Raw genomic sequence first — 21,526 nt, forward strand, 5'->3', positions numbered from 1 at the left:
ACTCATCATGTGTGATAAAAGCAGAGTCAGTCGGGCAATGCCATCAGTGATAAACCTGTGCAAATCCATTCCTTTCAAATCATGCTCTCAGTAGTTCCATAATCCCAATTCTTGGTGTATTTATTTACAAACTGCAATTTAGTACATCGTTCTGTTTCATCTCAACTCTCTTTCTTTATCTCTGCTATATATAATTCTGTAGGCACAACAGGTTTAAAAAAGGTCATCAAAAACTGTCATTAACCTAACCCCTCCCAAGCCGAAAAAAACGGTGCCCTGGTCCCATGATCTCTGAACGCATACAAACCAGGTCAGCAGGTTACGGCTGTAAATACATGTAACTATTCTTAGAGGAAAACAAGTTAACTCAGTTTATAAATGCAGTGCATGCACAATCAAGCACTTTTAAATAATTAATCATGGAACTGGAATCAAACCTCTGTGGTTGTGCTTATGTTTCGGGAAAAACTGGCTCTGTTGCTCTGCACTGAACAAATATAGACGATACAGCCATGAAAACAGCTGTGCGGCTGTTTTATATCAATCCTTTCTCCACAAGTAGGGCTAATGCAATTGCACCGTTGCTTGTTCAAAAGCAAAAATCTGCCCTACGCTGACAGGTTTGTTTGTTCCTAGCATAAAAGGTGCAAATGAGTTTTCAGAAATATTGGTTACATATCTCAAGTATAATTTAACAACTTTCAGATTTACCAGCTGCTAAGAATAATATGTTCTGAAGCAAGTTTCCTGAGTCTGTCAATTTACGTAGGTGAGTAAACTAGACAGGTCAAATAACTGGCGTGGTTTATAAATAGACTACAAAAATCTCCATATATAGAATAGCATCCAGACTTTCTATTGTTTGAAGCAAATGATATCATTATTTGGATGTCATTCCAGAACTTCGGAAACTAAAAGAAGTTAAATATAGAAATTGCTACTTTAATGAGTGGATGCTGTATTTCATTATTATGCTACTAGTATGTGAACAAATGGCTTTCTGTGCTTGGGGATGAGAAGGGGGATTTTATTCCAGTAATATAAGATACTGGACAGAAGCCAAATCCAGATTAAGGGCTGACAGTGTCTTGACACTCATTCCTTTATGGAAAATCTTTTTTCATCCACCGTGCAGTGTAACTGAACATATGAGGTGATTACACTGTCCACTGACTTGTACCTTGCATGAGCATTTACACTTATGCAAGTCAAAAACAAAATGCATAGGGGGTTGCATAACATAAAATGATAGAATAAAAATTAAGGGAGAGGCAGACTGCTTTTCAGTATACTTTGTCATCACAGACTCCCTAGAGAGTGATTATGTCTACTTCACCGTATCAGAGAGCTTTCATCAGCATCACTGATAACTAGAAAACACTTCTGACTCCTGAAATACTAACTTTGAAAATCACCTAAGTAGCTTCTATGGAGATACACTTTGTTCCTGGGAAGATTGTGTTGGGAAGCAGGGCTCAGGTTAGGATGTCCCGGCACTTGTATGCTAAAGACCACCATCCTACCAGATGAGAAGTGCCATGTTGGATGGCAGAAGATGGTAGAGTCTTGTTGTCTTGTAAGAAACAATAATAGACTGAAATAGTATACATCTCTAAAATCATGCATTTACAAAGAAGAAATCAAGTTTAAAGGATATTAAACCAAATTTTAGTTTACCAGTCCAGATTTCCCTTCAACTACCTCTATATCTATCTTTCAGATTTAGCTGAAAGAAGTAAATTCACCTTCTGAACAAGGAGTCAGTTGATACGAAGTCACCTAAATTTAGGCATCTACATATTCACAAAGTGTCCGAGCCTATTATAATCGGGGAAACCAATGAGCCTGCCTTAATTAATAGTAATAATGAATTTCTGTACCTTTGCTTACCTTCAGTAATACATTTCCAACTTCAAGTTCTTACTAGACTCATATCTGCGTTTTTTCTGTTGGCAAGTCTGATTCTTAAGCTGGTAAATCTGCAAATGGAGTGCTCATGAGCAACACATTTATTGTTCTTCCATAATCACTCTAGGCTGTAGGTGTCAACTGATGACTGTATTTGCCCCTTCAGCCATGGCTGCAACCATCTTAAAAAAAAAAGAAAAAAGAAAAAAAGCTTAGTTTGCAACATTGCAACATCACCTCTCTTGTCTCTTGTTACCATGTGTTCAAGCTTTACTTGATCATTAAGACAAAAAATTATCATTCCTCTAAGGAACAAAATCACCTATCTCAAATAGGAAAGTGGCAGAGGATACTGCTTTTCCTCCTCTAGATGCAGTTCTGTTCTAGGAAAAGCCATCTATATCTTAACCCACCCTCATTAGGTCCTGGGAGTTGCAGCGTATTCAAGTAGAAACCAGCTGCTGCTTTTTAGGATTCCCTACCTGATAGCACTGCAGATTCTTCAAAAATAAACAGCAGTGATGAATTTTTATGTAAAGGTGACCATATATTATTGTTTGACATTTTACAATGTTTTAACTGGGTTTTCCCATCTTGTGTTCTAGTCACTTTCTTAAGATAACAACTCTGTGAAGAACAAAAAAAAAACAACAACATGCAAAATACAGCTGAATCCAACTTCTTTACCTGTGAATACCAGACTCCCATGCACTGAATTCTTGACAGAAAACTATGTCACAGCATGGGCTGCTTGCTGGGAAGTTTGCTGTTTGAAAACAGCCTCATGCTGGGCAAGTGAGCAAGACCCCTGGACAATTATTCAAATATACATGCTATACATTTAGGCAGCTTTTTAGCTTTATTCTGTAACTAAGCCTCTTGAAGACCTTCCTCTTCTTCTACTGCCTACTATGTCGCAGCAGCTCCTTCTGGATTCCATCTGGTTTTCTGGGTAAATATGTGTTTGGATGAAAGCCACACAATTAGAAATGCTTTTATGAAAATACGAAGGGTAAGTTCGCACTGCAGCACGTCTGGTTTCTGCAGTTGTTAGAAGGCAGTGTCTCAAGACTGGGATGAGAGAGCTTTTTAATTTGAAGAGGGGATGGTAAGAAGTACCTCAAATAAGTGAGATGTGGAGCTGTGAAGTTTCACTTTGAAATGAAACTATACAGCCTTCAAATCAAGGCTGCATGCCAGAAAGTTCATATAATCAAGAGCCACAAGCCAGTCCATAAGAGGAAAGTCTTTTATAGCTTCACATCTGAGAGGTACAGAATTCACGTTTCTCATTGCTAGCTTTGACATACTTGCAGAGACACACTAGAAAGGACAAATTTCTGTCTTCTGGGGACTTTGCAGCATCAGAGACTTTGTGTTCTCTCATCCTTTATCCACTCAGCCCCAGACAGTCCCCAGGAGCTGTGCTGCTTTGGGATACTCCTTGTCTGTTGACAATCATATGCCCATCAGGACCCAGAAGTCAAGCAAGCTGCTTGCATGTCTGGCAACCTGCTTTACAGTTTTCTCTGCACAATCCATCACAAGAGAGGTGGCATTGGAAACTCCACACAAATCAAAAGTTCATAAGTGCTTGCCACAAGCATTGAAGCATCACACCAGGGATGTTGCCTTAGGCAGTAGTGAAGCAACCAGCTTTATTGGATGGCTGGTGGTAAGTCTCTTCATGTTCATCCTGGGGCCAGTTTCCAGCTCCATTTATTTTATTTTATTATTCATTGAAGGATATGTAAATACATGGCTCCCCCTGCTTTTGTGGGAAGTGTAAACATTCATATGATGTTGAGGTCACACACTAAATTACTCGCCATGCATCCAGTCTAGAAAGATTCTGGCTCCCATTCAAATATGAAAGAAAGAATTATTTCTTAGCTAAATAATTCTCAGAACAGTTGGAAAAAGGATCCACACCCACATCTTTTCCTTCCTCTCTGAATATGCCAATTTATATCTCCTTTCCCTCACCAATTAAGGTCTTCACGGTGGTCGTACTATCCAGTGAACTCGTAGCTACTGGATTGCAGGCAGACAGTTTCAGACGTTTGGTTCTTCCCCTGGCATTGCAATTCTCTGAGGACAGAGCATTTTCCAGACCAAGTTTAATGCTGGCTAACCCAGGCTACCCCACAGACAGCGTTCTCCATATTTGTTTTGAAGGATTGTTTATGAGTGTTTCTAGAGAAATAAATTTGGCATCCAGGCCATAAATGTTTTCATCTTTTTAAGGAGTGAAAAGCTTGTTTTGAGCAAATACAACTGTGCAGTAACATTTGAAACCAATGAAGTTCTTATCTGTCTGCTTCCTCAGCAACTGGAGTATCCAACCATACTCTTACTTTATTTATTTTTTTTCTCTTTTCTTTCAAAGGCAGCAAAGGATTAATGCTTCCATGTCAGGGCCTTACAGACCAAATCTGAAATTAGAGTGAGTGTTGACAACTGAAGGTCAGGCATGGAAAAAGAGGTTCGTACTGGAAGCATGGGCCAGTCAACACAGTGTGCTGCCTCAGAGGCAGGTTTGCAGTTCTGACTTGACTTTCTGGCTAAAATCTCATGCGAAGTGAAGCATGCAGTGTGTAGCACCCTCAGCCATGGTTCAGCTTGTCAGCAAGTTCCCAGGCCTTCTGAAATCTCCTTTGTAAACCTTACTCTGCATGGAGGGGCTGCTGTGATTGATGGAAAGCACAGAATCAGGCTGTAACAAGGCAGAAGTTAATGCACAACTGCAACCTGTAAAACTTTATCAAAGAAAATGTCGGTGTGCAGAGTGTTTTGATTCCAGGTTGCAATATTTACATTAAAATTTCTGTATTTTTTTGGGGGGTGAGGTTGCATGTAACAAAATGGCTTATATTTCCTGGTCTTTCTGTACTCTTAGAACTTTACTTTGAGTTCTGTCTTCTGATTGCCTTTGTTCTTTGTCAGAATACCAACCACTAAAGTGAAAATACTTGAATGGGCATGCAGAGATAACAATTACATAAATGTAGTCAAGATCAGTAATAAAAAATTAATTAATGGGTGGAAAATTTTAAAGAGACGGGTATATATTTCTATTATTTTTTTTTATGAGTTTGGCTGAAAGAAACTACATTTAAGTCAAAAGCAAAACTCCATGAACTCTTGGAAGAGAAGTTGACAATTGTTGGCTGAAGATATACTAACATAAGTAATATTGTTTTGGGACAAAAAAAAAATATGAAAAAGCAAGAGGTCAACAATTTTTTCTGTTGCAACATAGATATTTTATGCTTGATGTTTCATACATAAAAAGGGAAACTGTTTGCACCAGGCAAAAAACATGTTTACAGACATAGATGGTATGTTTTCCCTTATTTGTGCTTAAACGTAAGTGACGTTCAAATTTCTTGAGTCATCACTCTTATATACATTCCACCACAGAGTTACCAAATGATATTAAAAGAAGAGTTTGAAAATTCCCTCTTCTCTTTTTCTATTCTTTCCCCATTCCCCCTTCTGTATCCATTCCAGCCTAGTTCATGACCTGCTGGTTAGAGCTTTCCCAGGGTAGATGCCTGTTTGATTTTCTCAGTCAGAGAACTAGTTCACAATTCCTCGGAGACTGTTCCCACTTCTGTGCTGATCTATGCAATAAATGGGTGTGAGATTAGGACACTTAGCATAGGATTAATCTCACCTGAAACTGGATGTCTGTGCTGTAGACACATATGAACTAGTTAACCTAGGCTGCTTTTCTCATCTCCTGGCACTTCTGGGATAAGATTTATCTCAACTGCCTGAAATAGTTTTGATGAAATTCTCTGTGTAGTCTATAACAGCAAGACAGATGTTGTGTTCAAGTGTAGATGTGTATATTGCAGATATCTAAAATTAGGTTATATAAACCCCATTTCTAGACTCTGCCTAGACTCTGGATTTTTTAATCATTAGTGGGATTTGAGATCATCCAAAAAATAAGTGAGACCTGGATTTGAAGGTTTTCACACCAGAGAACTTCAGAATTGGGGCTGTTACTACTCTTCTACTTTGTTTGCACAGATGCTAGAACATCATTGTGCTGCAAACATTTTTTTACCATTCAACCTCATATTGAGCAAATCAGGACATTCATCTCCTTGTCTGTAGACCTCTACAGTAGGTGGATGTCTCCAAGTAAGCTGCACGCCTCCACTAGCTTTTCCAGTTAAGTGATAAGAGTAGGTAATTTCTGGGAGAAATGCAGGTGATCAGTTTAGGTGCCAGTATCAGGATGGGGTGAATTGTATCTTAGGACTGGGTGTTCTCCCTCTGACCAAACAGGTAGTCATGGCTCCTGCCTCAGATCAAGAGAACTACATCTGGATTAACCATTGGTGCTGAATTCCTAGAAATGTATTTTCCTCGGGAAATAAACATTTTTGTGTTACTTTAAAATTACATAGCCCATTTCTAAGTTTTAAGTTGGGCTTTTTCCATTCTAATTATTGACTGATACACCTCTCTTTTATTTCTTTTCATCTCAGTTGTGTGTCCATGCGTATAGTTGGTTTTCTCAAGGTTTTACAAGGATCTATTAAATGATCTATCTTAAATGATCTATTTTTAACATGAAAAATTCTTAAACTATGTTTTATACTATAACTTCCTGGTAATGTCAGATTAAATGACAGTGCAGTTATCTGCCTTCAAGAGGTTAGAAACAGTAACAGATAATAAAACAGAAAATGTTACATGTGAATAAAAGCTCCCAGAGCCCTCCCACTAGCAGTCAAAAAGTGAAGGAGTGGAAATTAAGCAATATAGAGAGACCAAGTGTAATCCAGAGTAAATATATTAATGCTAGTCTTAAATGTTCTCTACCTTTGAAGAAGTCTTCCTGATTTGTCTCTTCATTATCTCAAGGATCTGTGTGCATTAAAGGACATAAAATGAGAAAATAAAATAAAGCTTCCTCAGATTGTAGAAGAAAACAATTGTGTCCCCACATTAGCTGCTGGTATTGTTAAAACATGCAAATTAAAATGTTGGATGATGGATAGTACACAAACAATAGACCTTGAACTTCTTCCAGCCAAAATAAGAATTAGCAGCCTCCAGGTTTTTTTTGCAAGTGCACAACTATCTTGCCATAGCTCTGATTCATACTCTATTTTCTCCTTAGCAACAATTTACCAAATTTAGAGACACTGTGTTAATTAAAAAATAAATAAACTTATTGTTCTCCTTGCTATTTTCTCAGTAGGCATAATTGAAATTTCTCCTGATTAAATTACTGTATTTGTCAGTTTATTACTGTTGGGCTGCAATATACTGTTATTTACAGCTCCAAAACATCTCTCTAAAAGTTCAGAATTAATTCCAGAAAGTGGCTGCACTACTTATTACATTGCACCTTAATGCAGATGTGCATCCTGCAGAGGAATGTGTTCACAGAAGCATTATATCAGCATGGCATCCATAGAAATGAATAGATCAGTTATTCATTTATGAAAGCAGGATGGGGGGGAAGAGGGAAACTGTGAAATGAAGGATGCTGAAAGAGAGGTGCACATTACATCTGCAAATAGGTTAATAAGAACAAAACACAGGCATAATAAGTTTGCAATCATCCAGTCATTTGACTGAAATGGACCAACCTGAGCAAGCTGCTTGAGTTTCTAAAATGGTCTTAGCTTGTTATTTCCTCTAAATAATAGTCTAAAGAAATAACAGAGTCAGAACATGACGTAGAGCACTGTTACCTCTGTGAAATAATTTCCTGAGTCAGACACCTAACCTTTAAATAGCTCGGGGCATGGTTTCAGTTCTGTGGACCTGTTCTATCAGCATGGAAAGCCTACTTGTTTCATTAAATGTGATAAGTAAATATAAACCTGAAACAATATCATTTTAATACATGAGATGAGTTATGATACAGACAGGAACCCCCTCTTGAGAAGCATAACAACTCGTTTTGGAAACTTGGTATAGCCGCTAGTCATGAGATGAAGAGCCAGCTGTACAAATATGATCAAAGGAGGGCTTAGGCAATGTCTGTTAGCTACCTGCTTCATACCTGGTACTCGTTTAGCTCACAGAGTGGAATCCAAAGCCTGAAGCTGTGTTTTCAGGTTCCTGATAGTGTAAAGTGAGAAGTGGATACCTAAGAAATCAGCCCCATGTGTTGAGTAGGGGATTGATTAGAGCTACCTGAAGAATGCCACGCATTGCATTGTTGGTCCCTCTGTATGGTTTAGGTCCTTGAGTCAGGGCTAGAGGCAGGAACGGCAGCATTACTGCTTTTTTAAGAAATAGCAGAGCAGCTCAGAGCACTCATCTTGTTTTGGAGGCTTTATACCCATGTCACCCCCCTTCCAAGTACTCAAAGTATGAGGAAGATGGGGAGGGTGAAAGAACTCCTTGTTCCTGCCCCAGCACAACAACAAATTCAGAGTTTTTCAAGGCAGGAGGGAAGCAAATGGAATGGAGCCTGACTCTGAACCCTAGAGTGAGGGTACTTTACAGTTTTATCTTCTGAGCAGTGCATGTGAAAATTATCAGCAGCCCTGAATGAGGAGCTTTGGCTCAAAAAACATATTTCCAGTAGCTGCTGGACTTCAGTCCTTCTATTTCTTCTGACGCTATTATTTTCTGTGGGGCAAAACTGGTTCAGTAATAGTGATGAGAAAACCCTTTCTCCTCTTCTCAGACGCCTTACCAGGCTGCTGAGACACTTTCATCAGGGGCTCAAAACCCTGAGCTGAGGTGGGCCACAGGCTGGCCTTCATAATATTCCTAATTATTAGGTTACACTTCTAAAAGTTACACCACAGCATGCACAGCATCTCTGCTGTTCAGGTTTCTGAACAAGAGTGACTGTGGCTGCTGCTGTTCATGCAGCCAGTGTGCGAGATGTAATCTGAGCCAGCCAGCCTGCCCGAGTCCTTCCAGGGATTTGCATGTAGCGGTGTGTGTGTTGTGACCGATAGATTCACAGCCCAGGCCAAGGCACTTCTACACAGGCAGGACAGGTGTAACTGCAGCTTAATGTAGGACTGAATTCTAGGTCACAGAGGATGGCTGCCAGCAAGTTTTAGGTGCCTTTAGAACAGACAGCCATTGAAAAGGAGAGGGCAGGAGTTTGCCTTGTGGTTTTGAACATGATACCGACGTCTTTCTTTATGTCTACCAATAAATATTGCAAAATGTAGCAATGATTTAGAGCACGCATGGAAGGATGTGCTGCATTGTGATCTAGGACTTAGTCGGTGTCCCTGAAGAATCCAAGCAGCTGTGTTTCTGTGATATGATACATGCTGCATGTGTCAAAAAGATGTGTGAAATATCACTCAACATGGAGCCGCAGCACTTCGCAAATGTGGAGGGAAATTAATAGAGTAACATTATATTTCTTGATGCTGATATCCAAGAACTGGGAGGGCTCCAACTTCTGCTTCTAAGCTTATCTTTAAGAAGTTTCACCTGGAAGTCATAGATCTGATCCAGGTCTTTGCAGTGATTCTGCTAATTAATGTTTATTGTGTTGTGCCAAATATATGTAGTTCACAAATATGTAGTTCACATCAATTAACTTTTGTTTTATGTCTGTTCTGGTGTGCAGGGTGCAAAGACTTACACAGGACCATGTGGAGGAAGAGACTGCAGTGGAGGATGCCAGTGTTTTCCTGAAAAAGGAGGCCGTGTGAGTAATATTTTTTCCTGCAAAATGTTCTTCATGCTATCAGTTCAATACCATTTGCTAGAGGCAAACTTGCATCAGAGTGCTGTAAATATTCAAACTATTGTGTTTTTTTTTTTTAGGAAAAAATTACTGTTATTGCATCCTACTTCCTCAGGAACTCATAGATTTGACAAGTATAGCAGGTTCTTCTCTTAAAGCTGAGGGCCAAGGGACCTCAGGGACATGGCAGGTGGATCAGGTCAGAATTCAAGGGATAATTGTCCCATGATGTTAGATCTGTCAGTACAGATTGTTTGATGATGCTAAAAGAATATCAGCAGAATCCCTCAGTAACTTTCCTGAATTCTTTCTAACAAAAGGGTATCCAATGAGATGATACCTCGTATGTGTGATTTTCATCAAAGCAGAAGGGAAGCAGTTCTGCAGAACCTGAAATACCCACTTGAAGGAAACTGCTTGGGACTTCCTGGCACTGGGTTGTTGCTGATACCCTTTTCTTTGTTTTGGGGAATAGTGAGCTAAGAGGCAGAGGAAGGGAGATGGGGTGGAGGCAATTAGCCACCTGCCCAAAGAGCTCCCAGCAGTAGGGCAGTTCCTATCCTGTATGGCTCGAAGCCCTGGCTGGCAGGCTCCTTCTGTACAGCTTGGTCGTCTGCAGCTGAGAGAGTGACTCAGCCTTTTCCATCCACCCATCCCTAAGAATAGGCCAGGCAAGAGATGCAGCAGGTCATATGCTCTTTCTGCTATCACTCTGCCTTTCTTCCATGCAGCAGGCTGCCAGTTCCCATTCCCATCACATTCCTTGAGCTTGACTCCACGTCTGAGTGGAGGAAGAGGTGGCAGGAAAGTCAACGTGTAGGTGGAAGGCAAGGAACACTCTTGTTTACAGCAGAACTCCTGATGTCTTGGTGGAAGTCAGATGATCCCATGGTCACCATGCCATGAGCACCACAGTGGCAATATTCCCAACGCCTGACCACGGCCTGCTCATGATCTGCTTTCCATTACAATAGCCTAATGGCAGGCTGATGAAGTTGAGAACAAACAAACCCTTCCCATGAGATGCAGCTTCCGGAGGGGCTGTCTCCAGCTGTTATTGCCCTTCCCTGATCACTCAGCCTGTGAAGTTGAGCGAGTGCCTTCTGCCATTTCCCTCCAAGGGCACTGAAAGACAAAAGCTGTTGGCTGTGCGAAACAGCCTCAAATACGATGCTACTGAGTCTTTCTTCAGTGTGACATTTTGTGTTCTAAGGTAAAGCATGGACCTGCTAGTTCTCTACTAGAGTTCATTAAAACAGTAATCTGTGGGAAAACTACCTAATTTGTGACCAAATATTTTTCTCCTTCCTTATTGAGTGAATAACCCTTAATTTCAAGATAACCACGTCTGCAAAAGAAGAGAGGTAGCTAAACAGAAGTAATTGAGTAGGTTAGAAAAGCTGAAAATATTAAATTATTAAAGTAGAGAATCGGCCAGGTGCCCCAGAAGGTTAGATGTTTAGTATCTAGAAAGGAGAAAAGAGCATATTTTATATACTCTCCACTCTCACTCTTTTGCTTATGTCAGGGAAGTAAGAGTAACCCCAGTAACTAATCAAGCTAGTTAGAGAAACACTAAGACAAGAGAAAAGGAGGATGTTACAAAACATTAATTATATTTTGCTACTTGTGGTTACTGTGGAAATTGTGAAGGAGTATCGGGGAAAGTGATTTAAAGAATTTTATAACACTTCAAAAATTGTGTTTGAATTCTCTGAAATTGTGTACCTCATTCTGAGTCAGCATGCACTGCATGTATTTTGCGTCTGCTTGTCTCTTCAGATGTCAGAACCTCAGTTAAACATCTGTTTTAAGGAACAAAATTGGCCTTTAGAGACTAGTCAAATTTGGCATGGCTTCTGGTCTCATGCTAATCCTCAATGGGAATATTTATTTTCACAAAACCTCTGTATAATCTGGCACGACACACATGTTCTTTTTGAGGTGACTCATTACATGCACAATAGACATATTGCGTGTTTGCACTTGTAAGAGTGCCTGAAGAAGTCTGCTAGATTTGTGCTTGTTCAGTGGCTCTCCATGTCAGGTACAACACAGCTGTCTCTGGGTATTCAGGTAGAAATAGCACTGTGAGAGCTAGCAACCAGTTGCCATACCGTTGCCCTACCATGCAGTGAAAATACACATTAATCTCATAACAGATCTCTCAAATACAGACATACAAAAGGTCTTTCTTCAGCTTTCTGGTACTGAATGCATTTCAGAAATCGTTGAATGAAGTTCATTGGAGCAGCAAATACTATTGAAAATTATGACAGTAGAAAAGGTCTGAAAAATGCCTATTTTTATTTATATAAGGTTCTACTTCATTTTCTGCCATTGCTGCAGTTGAAATTTTAAGGTACAGCATTTAGATAAAGGTGCTTTTCTGTATTGTCTTAATCCAATGGCTTTTTTTTTTTTTTTTTTTTTTTAAGTGGTTTTTACTAAAATATGCCCATTGCTTTCTTCTGGGGGTTCTGTGCTCAGAGGCACTGTCTGTCTGGATTTGTGAGGATTCAGCCAGACTTTGCTCAAGTGTGCCAGGTCTCCAGATGCATGACAGCTGGAAGCCCTGTGGTTCTGTCTACACCAGTTTTGGTTCGAGACTGATAACATGAAGGCACACAGAAGTTGAATCATGTTTCAAGCAGGCAGTTTCTAGGGACAGAAGGCAACCTAGCACAAGTTAGTGCATGCACCCAACAAGCCTGCTGGAAAGAGTTATGGTATCACTTGGCTGTGTTTAGTTTTTCCTCGACTCTTTTTTGGCTGGGCTCTGCCATGAAGCTTTCACTAGACTCAGACAGAGCTCAATGAAGTCCAGTGTGGGTGGGGAAAATGAAGCAGGAGAAGCCCCATCTTCTGCCTGCCATGGTGGTGGGGAGCTGCAGCAGCAAGGCAAATACAGCAGCTAACATGCAAGCTCCCACCCCTCATCAGACCTGCTGCCAGGGCTGTGGAGACACATGGGAAAGGCACTTTCTACCTCATTTCCATCCTTTCTACCTCATTTCTGAGTCAAACCTTCAGAAAATCACAGGATGTTGCTGATAACCACATTTGCAGTTCACAGCAAATGCCTAGCCGTTGTTCAGGGAAGTTTCTCTAAAGGCATATCTTCCCAGGGCCACACACGATCCCCTTGAAGTTGCCACCTCCTGTCTTGCTTTCGAGTTTACACCTTTGGAGCAAAACAAAGAAAGGGAACTGCTTTCATAAGTTGTTCTTTCTCTAGTGTCTAATGACACTCCAGTCTTTGTTCATGTTGACGGCAGGCTAGTTACTTCACTTTAAACTTAGGTGTGTATTTACTGTTAGCTGGATATGAATATCCAGTCTTTATAGGTCTGACCATACCTCATGGTCAGTCATCTGGCCATTCTCACAGCTGGCAAAAACCTCAGTGGAGTTACAGTGAGAATCAAAGTTCCTGCAGGAGTGTCCAGATCCACACAAGAAACTACATGTATGTAAACGTGTGGTGGAGGGCTCAGGGTGAGGAGGGAGAGGGAAGACAGTGGTCTCATCTTCTCCCTAAGCAGCATGTGGAGAAAATACTGTGAGGAGTGCCAAGGTGTCTGCATAAGAAGGAAGGGAGAACGGGTAAGCATTGATACTGTATTGAAATTCTATCTTGAATAAAACAGAGGCCCTGGACTAAAGGGGAAAAAAAAAAAATAAAATTCTATTTTATTTTTTCTACAAATTTTTATTGCAACTCCTAATATTTTAAGATTTGAAATTATTTATAGACCATATATTGGGCAGAGTATAATATATCACCTTTAAAAATTGTTAGTACATGAATACGCTTATGTAGGAAGTGGTAACTCCTTTCAGTACAATGGCCAACTGTTTGACCTATTGAAGTTCATAATCAGCCTCACTTCATAATCAACCTAGAGGACTTTGTAGAAAGTGGAAGTGAATAGAAATCTTTTTGATCTTTCTGTAGAGTGAGAAAATGTGCTTTATTGAAATCTTGCTTTGTACTTTCTGTCTGAGTCAAGCGTCTAGCACTGCTTGAGCCAGTTAGCCCTTATTTTTGCAAGGGGCTGGGATAACGGAAACTGAAATGAATGGACAGTTTCGTGTCCCCATAAAGGCCATTTTGTGGGAATGCCAAAACATTTATTTATTTTTTGTTAATCAAGACTGATATGAGACATTTCTACAACTCCTATACAGATGTTTGTTGTATTGCTTTCACTAATGCAATGGCCAAAGGTAAACTATTACCAGTTCACCTATAATCATTTCTGTCTGTTTTTGAGTGCAACTATGAAATCTAGTGTCTGATCTTAACTTACAAGCATTTTCTGTACCAGCTTAAATCTTTACACACAAACTAGATCTAGCAGATGTTCTTCTCCATAGTTTAAAATAATAATAATAATAATAATAAAATGCAACACTTAACTATTCTGAAGTTAATTCCATTCTTGTGTTTTCAGGGAAATGGTTAAATCCAGTAAATACATGTTATTAACTGTTAGTGTAATTCTTGAATTTCACAATTAACCAGGTTCTCAGCTGGTATAATGGCAGTAACTCCTTTTTAACTCTTGGTTAGTGTAAACTGATATATCCAATGAAATCTGATATTTTAGCTTGTTTTTACAAAATAAAAGCACAAGAAGTTTCTTCCCATCATAGACCACTAATACATCTAACCCATTACTATGTCCCCAGCAGTGATGGTAGGAGGTGCTTTTTAGGGGGAACACAGAGATCTGGCAACTTTGTACAGTCCTTTTTAATTAAAATTATACTGTTAGAGACGTGACATATTTTTATATTCTTTCAATATCTGTGTTTCTTCCTGGATTTGTCTAATATTTTTCTGAAGCTGCTGTGTGTCTTTACAGCCTTCTGTGGCACCAAGGATTCCACTAATCAATCAATATAAAATTACTATCCATCCTGTTCTAAGCCAATCTCTTCCTAATACACCCTATTTTCAGTCCTGTAAGATTTGGAAAGGAGCAATTCTGCGTTTACCTTACTCCCTGCTCCCTTAATTATGTAAACGTCAATGTAAACCTCAATGATATCCCCTCTCACCTTTCTCTTGTCCAAAAGGAAGAGTCACAGTGTTTTTAGCCTCTCCTAGGAGGCAGCACTCTAGTCCCTAATCCCTCTAGTCTTCTCTCTGGACTCTCTGGTCTTTGAGATACCACAACTGTACACAGCATTCAGGATTATGGGTGCACCAAGGTCTTAGCAGTAAATTGATACCCTCTTGTTTTCCTCTCAATGCCACTCCTGAGGCCTACCAACACTGAAGTTTATCTACGCACCCAGTGATGGACTTCCTCATCACCATCATGGTGTTTAACACCTTGAGAAAGGATAATGTCATCTACAAATTTGTGTGTTTCATGGCTCAGTCCCTGTTGCATCTCCATTTTGAAATGTGACTGCCGAGCATTATTCTTCCTTCAATCTTTCTTTTAGCCTTCAATCCATAGAAGCACCTCTCTTCCAACCCCAAGGGAATTTATTTTCAAAAGTCTTGGTAAAGAATTTTGCCAAAGCCGTATTGAAAATTAAAATATATTATGGTTACTAGGTTCTCCTTTACTATGCTTATTCGTGTGTTCAGTTATGATATTCTTCAAGGTAGATGACTGCCTGGCCAAGCAGAGAAGTCAGACATCCTGGCCCAGCCAGCCACAGTTGCCAGAGTCTACCCCTGAGTGTCTTTTCCACATGGGAGTTGGGTTGGCACCAACTGTGGCTATTTGTTACACACCTTGGCCAGCAGTTCTGCAATTTCACACTTAAGTTCCTTCAGAAGGTCTAGTTGAATGTCACCACTCTTTCTCACTTACCAAGGTCTGCCTTATCTATGTTATCTTCTACTTCCTGTATATTTACCTGAACTTAATCTGGCTCAAAAAATAGCTTAGGTTTGGGACTCAAATCTCAAACACCTTCAGCGGTAAAGACATATGCAAAGATTTCCCTGAGTTTCTCTGCTGTGACCTTCCTGTCCCTGAGTGCCCCTTTTAAACTTTTGGCATCATGTACTGTTGTTATTTCCTTTGAGGGCTTCTTGCTTTGCTTTAAACAACTTTTTACTATGAGCTTGATGATCTTCTGCAAACTGTTCACATTCTTTTTTAGCCATCCGAGTTGCCATTTACTCTTGATCTGGTTTTTATGAGCTTTGCTGTTCATTTCAGCAAATTTTTAAATGTGAACCTTTTTCCCTACAATAGCCTTCTTTGCTTTTTTATGAGCTATGCAGAGTTTTACTGAACTGTTTTATATTCTTTTTGATATGTGACACAGTTTACCAGGACTTTTAATACAGTGGTTTTGAAAAGCCTCCAGGTTGCTTTAGGCTTCCTACATTTTGGACCGCTTTTTTAGTTTTTTACTATTCGTCTGATTTTTATGTATATTCCCTTCTTGATATGGAATATCTGTGTGATGCATTTGTTTTGTTTACTCCATCTGACTACAGTATTAAATTCAAGTTGTATTGTGAAGCTATTACAGAGCAGTTCTCCCCCTAGTACCTCTTGAACTAGGTCCCGTTGACCACTCAAGATCAAAGAGACATAATTTCTTGTGGGTTCCAAGGCTTGCAGTCATTTACAGCGTCCAAAAATCTTATCTCCTTATCTTATCTGGATGAGACATTGTGTCTGACTGTATGTAGGTAGGCTAATTTGCCAGTATCTCTACCTGACCCAGTTTTGCAGCTTCTCTGATGTAACTGAACATTTCATGATCTTTGCCTTTATCAGGGAGTCATAAATACAAACCAAGTGCTACCTTTCTGTTATCTCCTCCAGGGATTCCCTGTCACTGTCCTTTGCCCACAGTATATTTTTCTGTTACACTTCATATTGTCCTCCACATTCTGTTCCACTGCTCTGCTTGTACCTCATCTCTTGTCATTCCAGTGAAGGTGACAGCCTAGCAACTCAGTGTGCCACTGATGATCCTCCTCCCACCAGCCTGAGATCCATCTTGCATCAGAATTGTCATTTGTTGCCTAGCAGTATAATTCCAGAATCCAATTTTTTAGGTCTCTAGCACTGTTATAGAAGCACTTACAAATTTTGCACACTCTTTGTTGCAGATGCCAGTCAAGTGACTTTGTAGTGTTGTTTGTTTCTTATTTATTGCATTTTTGCTATTTATTTCCTTCTTTGCCTTCTCAGGAATGTATAGAGAACATTAGCTGTGTCTCCCTCACAAGTTCCGTGAGTCCTGACTGGTTGCTCCACCATGCCTATCTGTCTTTCCCCTGTTTCTTAGCTTAGCTATTTCTCTGTGACCTTTTTAATTTTCAGTAATAGCCGCCTTGTTCCATTCTGACTGAAGACCAGCCCATTCCTCCTGTGCTGGCTGGTCTTGTTCCAGAGAGTTTGCCAGCACTTCAGTCCCTTGCACGGCAACCTTGAGTTAACCCCCTAGGACATCCCTATTCTGCTTTCCCACTTTGGTGGTACAACATAGACTGTGGCCACCAGTTCCTCCTTTCTACCACACTAAATACCTATCTGCACATCTGTTGAGCTCTGCTACCTTTCCTCTCAGCAGGCCACTTAGTCCTCTCAGCTGCTGCAAACCCTGCTCTCTGTGTCAAATAATCAAACCTCCCAATACCATCACTTGGTTCGCCTTCTTCTCCCTCTGCTCCAGGAGCATCCACACCCCAGAGAGACACTTTAACCAGCTGGAGGTTGGAGTTTATCAGAGATTTGATTCTTCCTTCCAAGATGATGAGCCACCATCCCTGAGACTGAGATCTTTTGCTTACCTGTTTAGTCAACATCAGAGATCTTTTTGGTGGTGGCCAGGAGAGGGCAGGCACAGCAGAGGGGATTACTGACACACAACATCCTGGGAGGCCTTGCCCATGGACCTGTTTCTCTTAGCTGCTTCAGCTCAGCCATTCTTGCCTGTAGAGAACAAATCCAGGACTCCTGCCAGGTTGCACGTACAAAACCTATCTCCTGGGTTAGTAATAACACACATTGTCTTCTCTGTGCAAAAAAATAAATAAATAAATAATGAGTGGTCTGCTTTGTTGTGCAACCTCAGCTTGCATCCTGAGCTTGAAATAGGTAAGCTCTTGAAGGTTCATTAATACAACTTCTCATTTGTGAGGTGAGTAGAATTACTTTTCTTTTCCCTGCTCAACCCACTATCAAGCTAAGTAGCAACAAGGAAGATCTGGCCTTGAGGAGACATACCTGGGAATAGTGGGGAGAAGACAAGCTGACCTGAGCCTTTACAAGCTGCACTTCATAAGGATGAAGAACCACCTGGCTAGTTCATATGCCCTTCAGACATCCTCAGAAAGCCACTCAACAAAAAACTAAACACTCCCACCACCAAGAAAAACTCTACTGATCATATAAGCCCAAAATTCATCGTGCTTATGTGCCCTGCACTAGCCTACCCTTGCTTTTCTTTCTTTTTGTTCCTTCTTTCCCCAAAAAGTAATTATTTTAAAAGTCTCCTGTTTGTTGTTCTGTGTTTGCAAAGCTTTGGGATTGAATTCCCTCCTTTATCGTCAAAGGTATCATCAGATTCTGCAATGGAATGGATATGAAATACTTCCCACCCCATTCCCTCCCCACCTTATCCCCCCAAAAAGAAGACACTTCAAAATTTCATATTGCTTCACAGGCAATGGGTAATTGTGCTTCTCCCTGAAAGCTGCCAGGAAGATGCACAGCCTCAGAGGGGAGTTATCTGAGAGAGGTATTTGTAGTGGTGGCAGATTTATAGGCAAACTACCTGTAGTGCTAATAAGCATTATGCATTGACAGGAAGGCACCTTTCATTATTTTTATACTGTAATCAAGTCTAGTGTGGTATATCAGGTTTTATATATTTTTTTCTCAGGCTGGTCAAAATAATAGTGGAGAACAGCTTACCAGGGACTGTAAAAGAAGAAAGTGTTACCATAAAAAAAGTGTTTAATTGTCTGAAGCTAAACGCAGCTCTCAGATGCAAGAGTACAGTTCCCTTTTACATACACGTCTGAGGATATGGTTTCAAATGTATGCTTTTGTTTATGTTTGTACTTGCATAACACTGCCTAATAAGGTCCTGCTGGCATACCTAAGTCCCTAAACTCTTGATATTGTTCCGTAGGCATCTAAATCTTGGGTTTAAGGCTTAATAGCATGAACTATTAGTAGTGAATAGTTCCATAATCTCTTGAGTTAGCTACCAGAGAAAGGCAGGATGCATGTTTGCTTGACATAACTTGACTTGGTCAGTCTGAAACTCAATGCCTAGTTTACAACCTAATATTTTATTTAGTGCAAATTGCCTAACCTGGGCTACAGTGGCTATCAATCAGCCATGTAGCAAGACACTCATGTTGGTTGCTAATTGCTGTTCTTTAGTACATTTGTCCTGACATTTTTTCAAGTGAAATATGCATGTTTCCTTTTCAACTCTGTTTATACATGTTTAATCAACATCGGAGATCTTTTTGAACTGGTGGACGGAGGTTAGATAACTTTCCCATGAGCAAGAAGCAATAGATCTGCCTTTCTCATATGCATTCTACACAAAATCAGAGATTTGGGAAGAGTCAGTGAATGATTTTTCTAAGAACCAGTTTCAGACCAAAATATATATATATATATATTTATATATATATAAAAGAAAAAAAGTGATTTGATACATGCACATATGCAATTAAACGTATAAGCCAAAATCGCATTTTCATTTGTAAATGTAAAGGATATTTTAAAGTCTTTTTCAAAGTTTAAATACAACTAAAATCTTTCTTTCAGATTAAACAAAATCTGCGCATTGACCAAAAATTATTTTTTTTTCTTCTTTTTCTTCTTTTATTTTGTGGAGCATTTCTGCTTCATCCACATATAAAATGTTAAAAAATAAAATAAATATTGCACTTTTTCTTTAAATCCGTTGACCTAGATTAGAGCTGTGCAGATATTTTTCCTACAAGCTTGTCTCAAAAACCTTTGCAATCTCAGCTGGTGTGACTAGAGAACAATTCAACGGTGTTGGACAAAGCTCAAGAATTAGTATAATCAATCAAAATGAATACCAAGGTTGCCGTTTAAACAAAATTAGGACTGAAGTAAATCTGCTGGATTAACTCTATTTGTAATACAGGTTCAGCTCTTGTATTTGAAATGACACAATGCGATGCCTTTTGCATTAGCTACATATTCGCTTGATTTATGGGTTTCTTGCAATCAAATAAGATATTACAGTAGTTTGATAGTAAGTTGAAAAGGTATTTCACTGGTATTTTAGGGATTTATTTTGACGGCAGCATTTTTAAGAGTGGATTTGGCCATCTGCGTATCACAAATTTGAATGAGAGATGAAGAACAAAAGCAAGACAAAAAAACACACTAAAGTGTTTTACCAGAAGATTAAAAAAAAAAAAAAAAGACTTTAAATTTAGTTGTAGAAAACTTAACTGCAGCAATGAAATAATGAAAGGAAACTTTAACAATGCTAGCTTGTCTTGTTGTAGTGGAAAACTCTCATGGTTATAATAGCTGAAACTGGAAGAAAAACCCTCATGATAAAATGATTGTGAGTAAAAGACGTTATTCACAATCATTTTAAAAAATTATCATACCTTTTAACTCAAAATTAAACAGCTCTTTTTGTTGTTGTTGTTACTTCCTGTCTTCTTAGGAAATATTGAAGGTATATTTTACCTCCTTTAGAAAACAAGTACATGCAGCTAAGCAATTCTGTAATTAACTAGTCATCTGTAATCTTTTCACTCATTGTGGTCAATAGCGTCTGCACAACACAGTACATTCTCATGTATCATTGATATTTTTGTTTGTATTTCTCATAGGAATTACACTTCATTATGGAAATGAATTGCAGTCGGCTTTGTTTTAGGACAAATATACTGTCCATTTGGCTAAACCTTCAAGCTTTGATTTCTGACAGTCAGATGATGCAACTAATGCCCAGGAATACTTCTGGCCAAGTTTTACAATTTCTGCTTACTGTGAGCAGGAGTTGAAAGACCGTGCAGCCTGTGGATGATAGCCTTGCTCTGTAACTGGGTAGCCCACACAGCCATCCAATGGGGATAATGCAGGTCATCTTGTAATGTTTAAATTGCGCTCTAGAGAGTGTGAATGGTTTCTCATGACATGTATCCAAGGCTTTACAAGTTTCTCAAATAGTGCTTGTTTCTATTTTCTGTATTTTTGTCACATGGGAGCAAGTAGCATTGACCCATTTCCCTTTTGTCTTATTTGGTAAGCACCAAACTATTAATGGAATCCTTTGATTCTGACCTGGACAGATCAGGAGGAATGTGGGAATGGGCAGACTGTCATCATGTACAGTGTCTGCCTAGGCTAACATAGCCCATTCTCAGCATTTCCTTAATGACACTTAAAAGAATGAATGTTCTTTATTTACCTCAGTTTGTATGTAAGGATTCCGAATACTTTTCAAGTATCTTCACATAACGAACTGTGGAAATATAGGGAAGTGCTTCCATTACATTGATCTGGAAAAGGATGAAAAACATTAAAATACCTTACACTTGGATGCTTTCTTTGGGAGTATTCAGAAAGAAGATCTTGAAGGATAGACTTCTGTGTTTTAGGCATGGAAAATGTCTCTAGACAATGAAGCTGCAAGCCCGAACAAATATGTCTGTGCAGTGTTTTTTCTCTCACAGGCTTAAATTATTTTCCTGTGAAAATATTTTAGTAGTCTGTCAGATTCCCTTTTGTCTGGTATCATCACAGATGCCAATGAAGTACAATTCTTTGATTTTTTTTATTTTTTTTTTAGTAAGGGTCATGGCTGTTTGATGAAATTCTATGTTTAACTGTCTCTTATTCTAAAAGTTAGCAAAGCTCATTTTTGGTTTAGCTCTGGTTAAAGAGATATTATCAAGCCTTATAACTT

The 21,526-nt window shown here is 39.4% G+C and overlaps 1 protein-coding gene and 1 long non-coding RNA gene across 2 annotated transcripts in view; one reads left to right on the plus strand and one right to left on the minus strand.

Annotated features, from left to right (window-relative positions):
* Window positions 1–21,526, plus strand: part of COL4A2 (collagen type IV alpha 2 chain) — a 135,376-nt gene that overhangs the window by 27,550 nt on the left and 86,300 nt on the right. Inside the window, exon 3 of the mRNA XM_027444306.3 lies at window positions 9,491–9,571. Coding sequence (XP_027300107.3) covers window positions 9,491–9,571 — 81 coding nt within the window. The remainder of the gene's footprint in view (window positions 1–9,490; window positions 9,572–21,526) is intronic.
* Window positions 1,995–16,609, minus strand: LOC140000883 (uncharacterized). The gene is made up of 3 exons (XR_011806104.1): window positions 16,511–16,609; window positions 6,751–6,795; window positions 1,995–2,090 (listed from the first exon to the last, which is right to left on the minus strand). It is a non-coding gene; the product is annotated as an uncharacterized lncRNA (long non-coding RNA).

The sequence above is a fragment of the Anas platyrhynchos genome, chromosome 1 (assembly GCF_047663525.1).
Source record: "Anas platyrhynchos isolate ZD024472 breed Pekin duck chromosome 1, IASCAAS_PekinDuck_T2T, whole genome shotgun sequence".
NCBI classification, from domain to species: domain Eukaryota; kingdom Metazoa; phylum Chordata; class Aves; order Anseriformes; family Anatidae; genus Anas; species Anas platyrhynchos.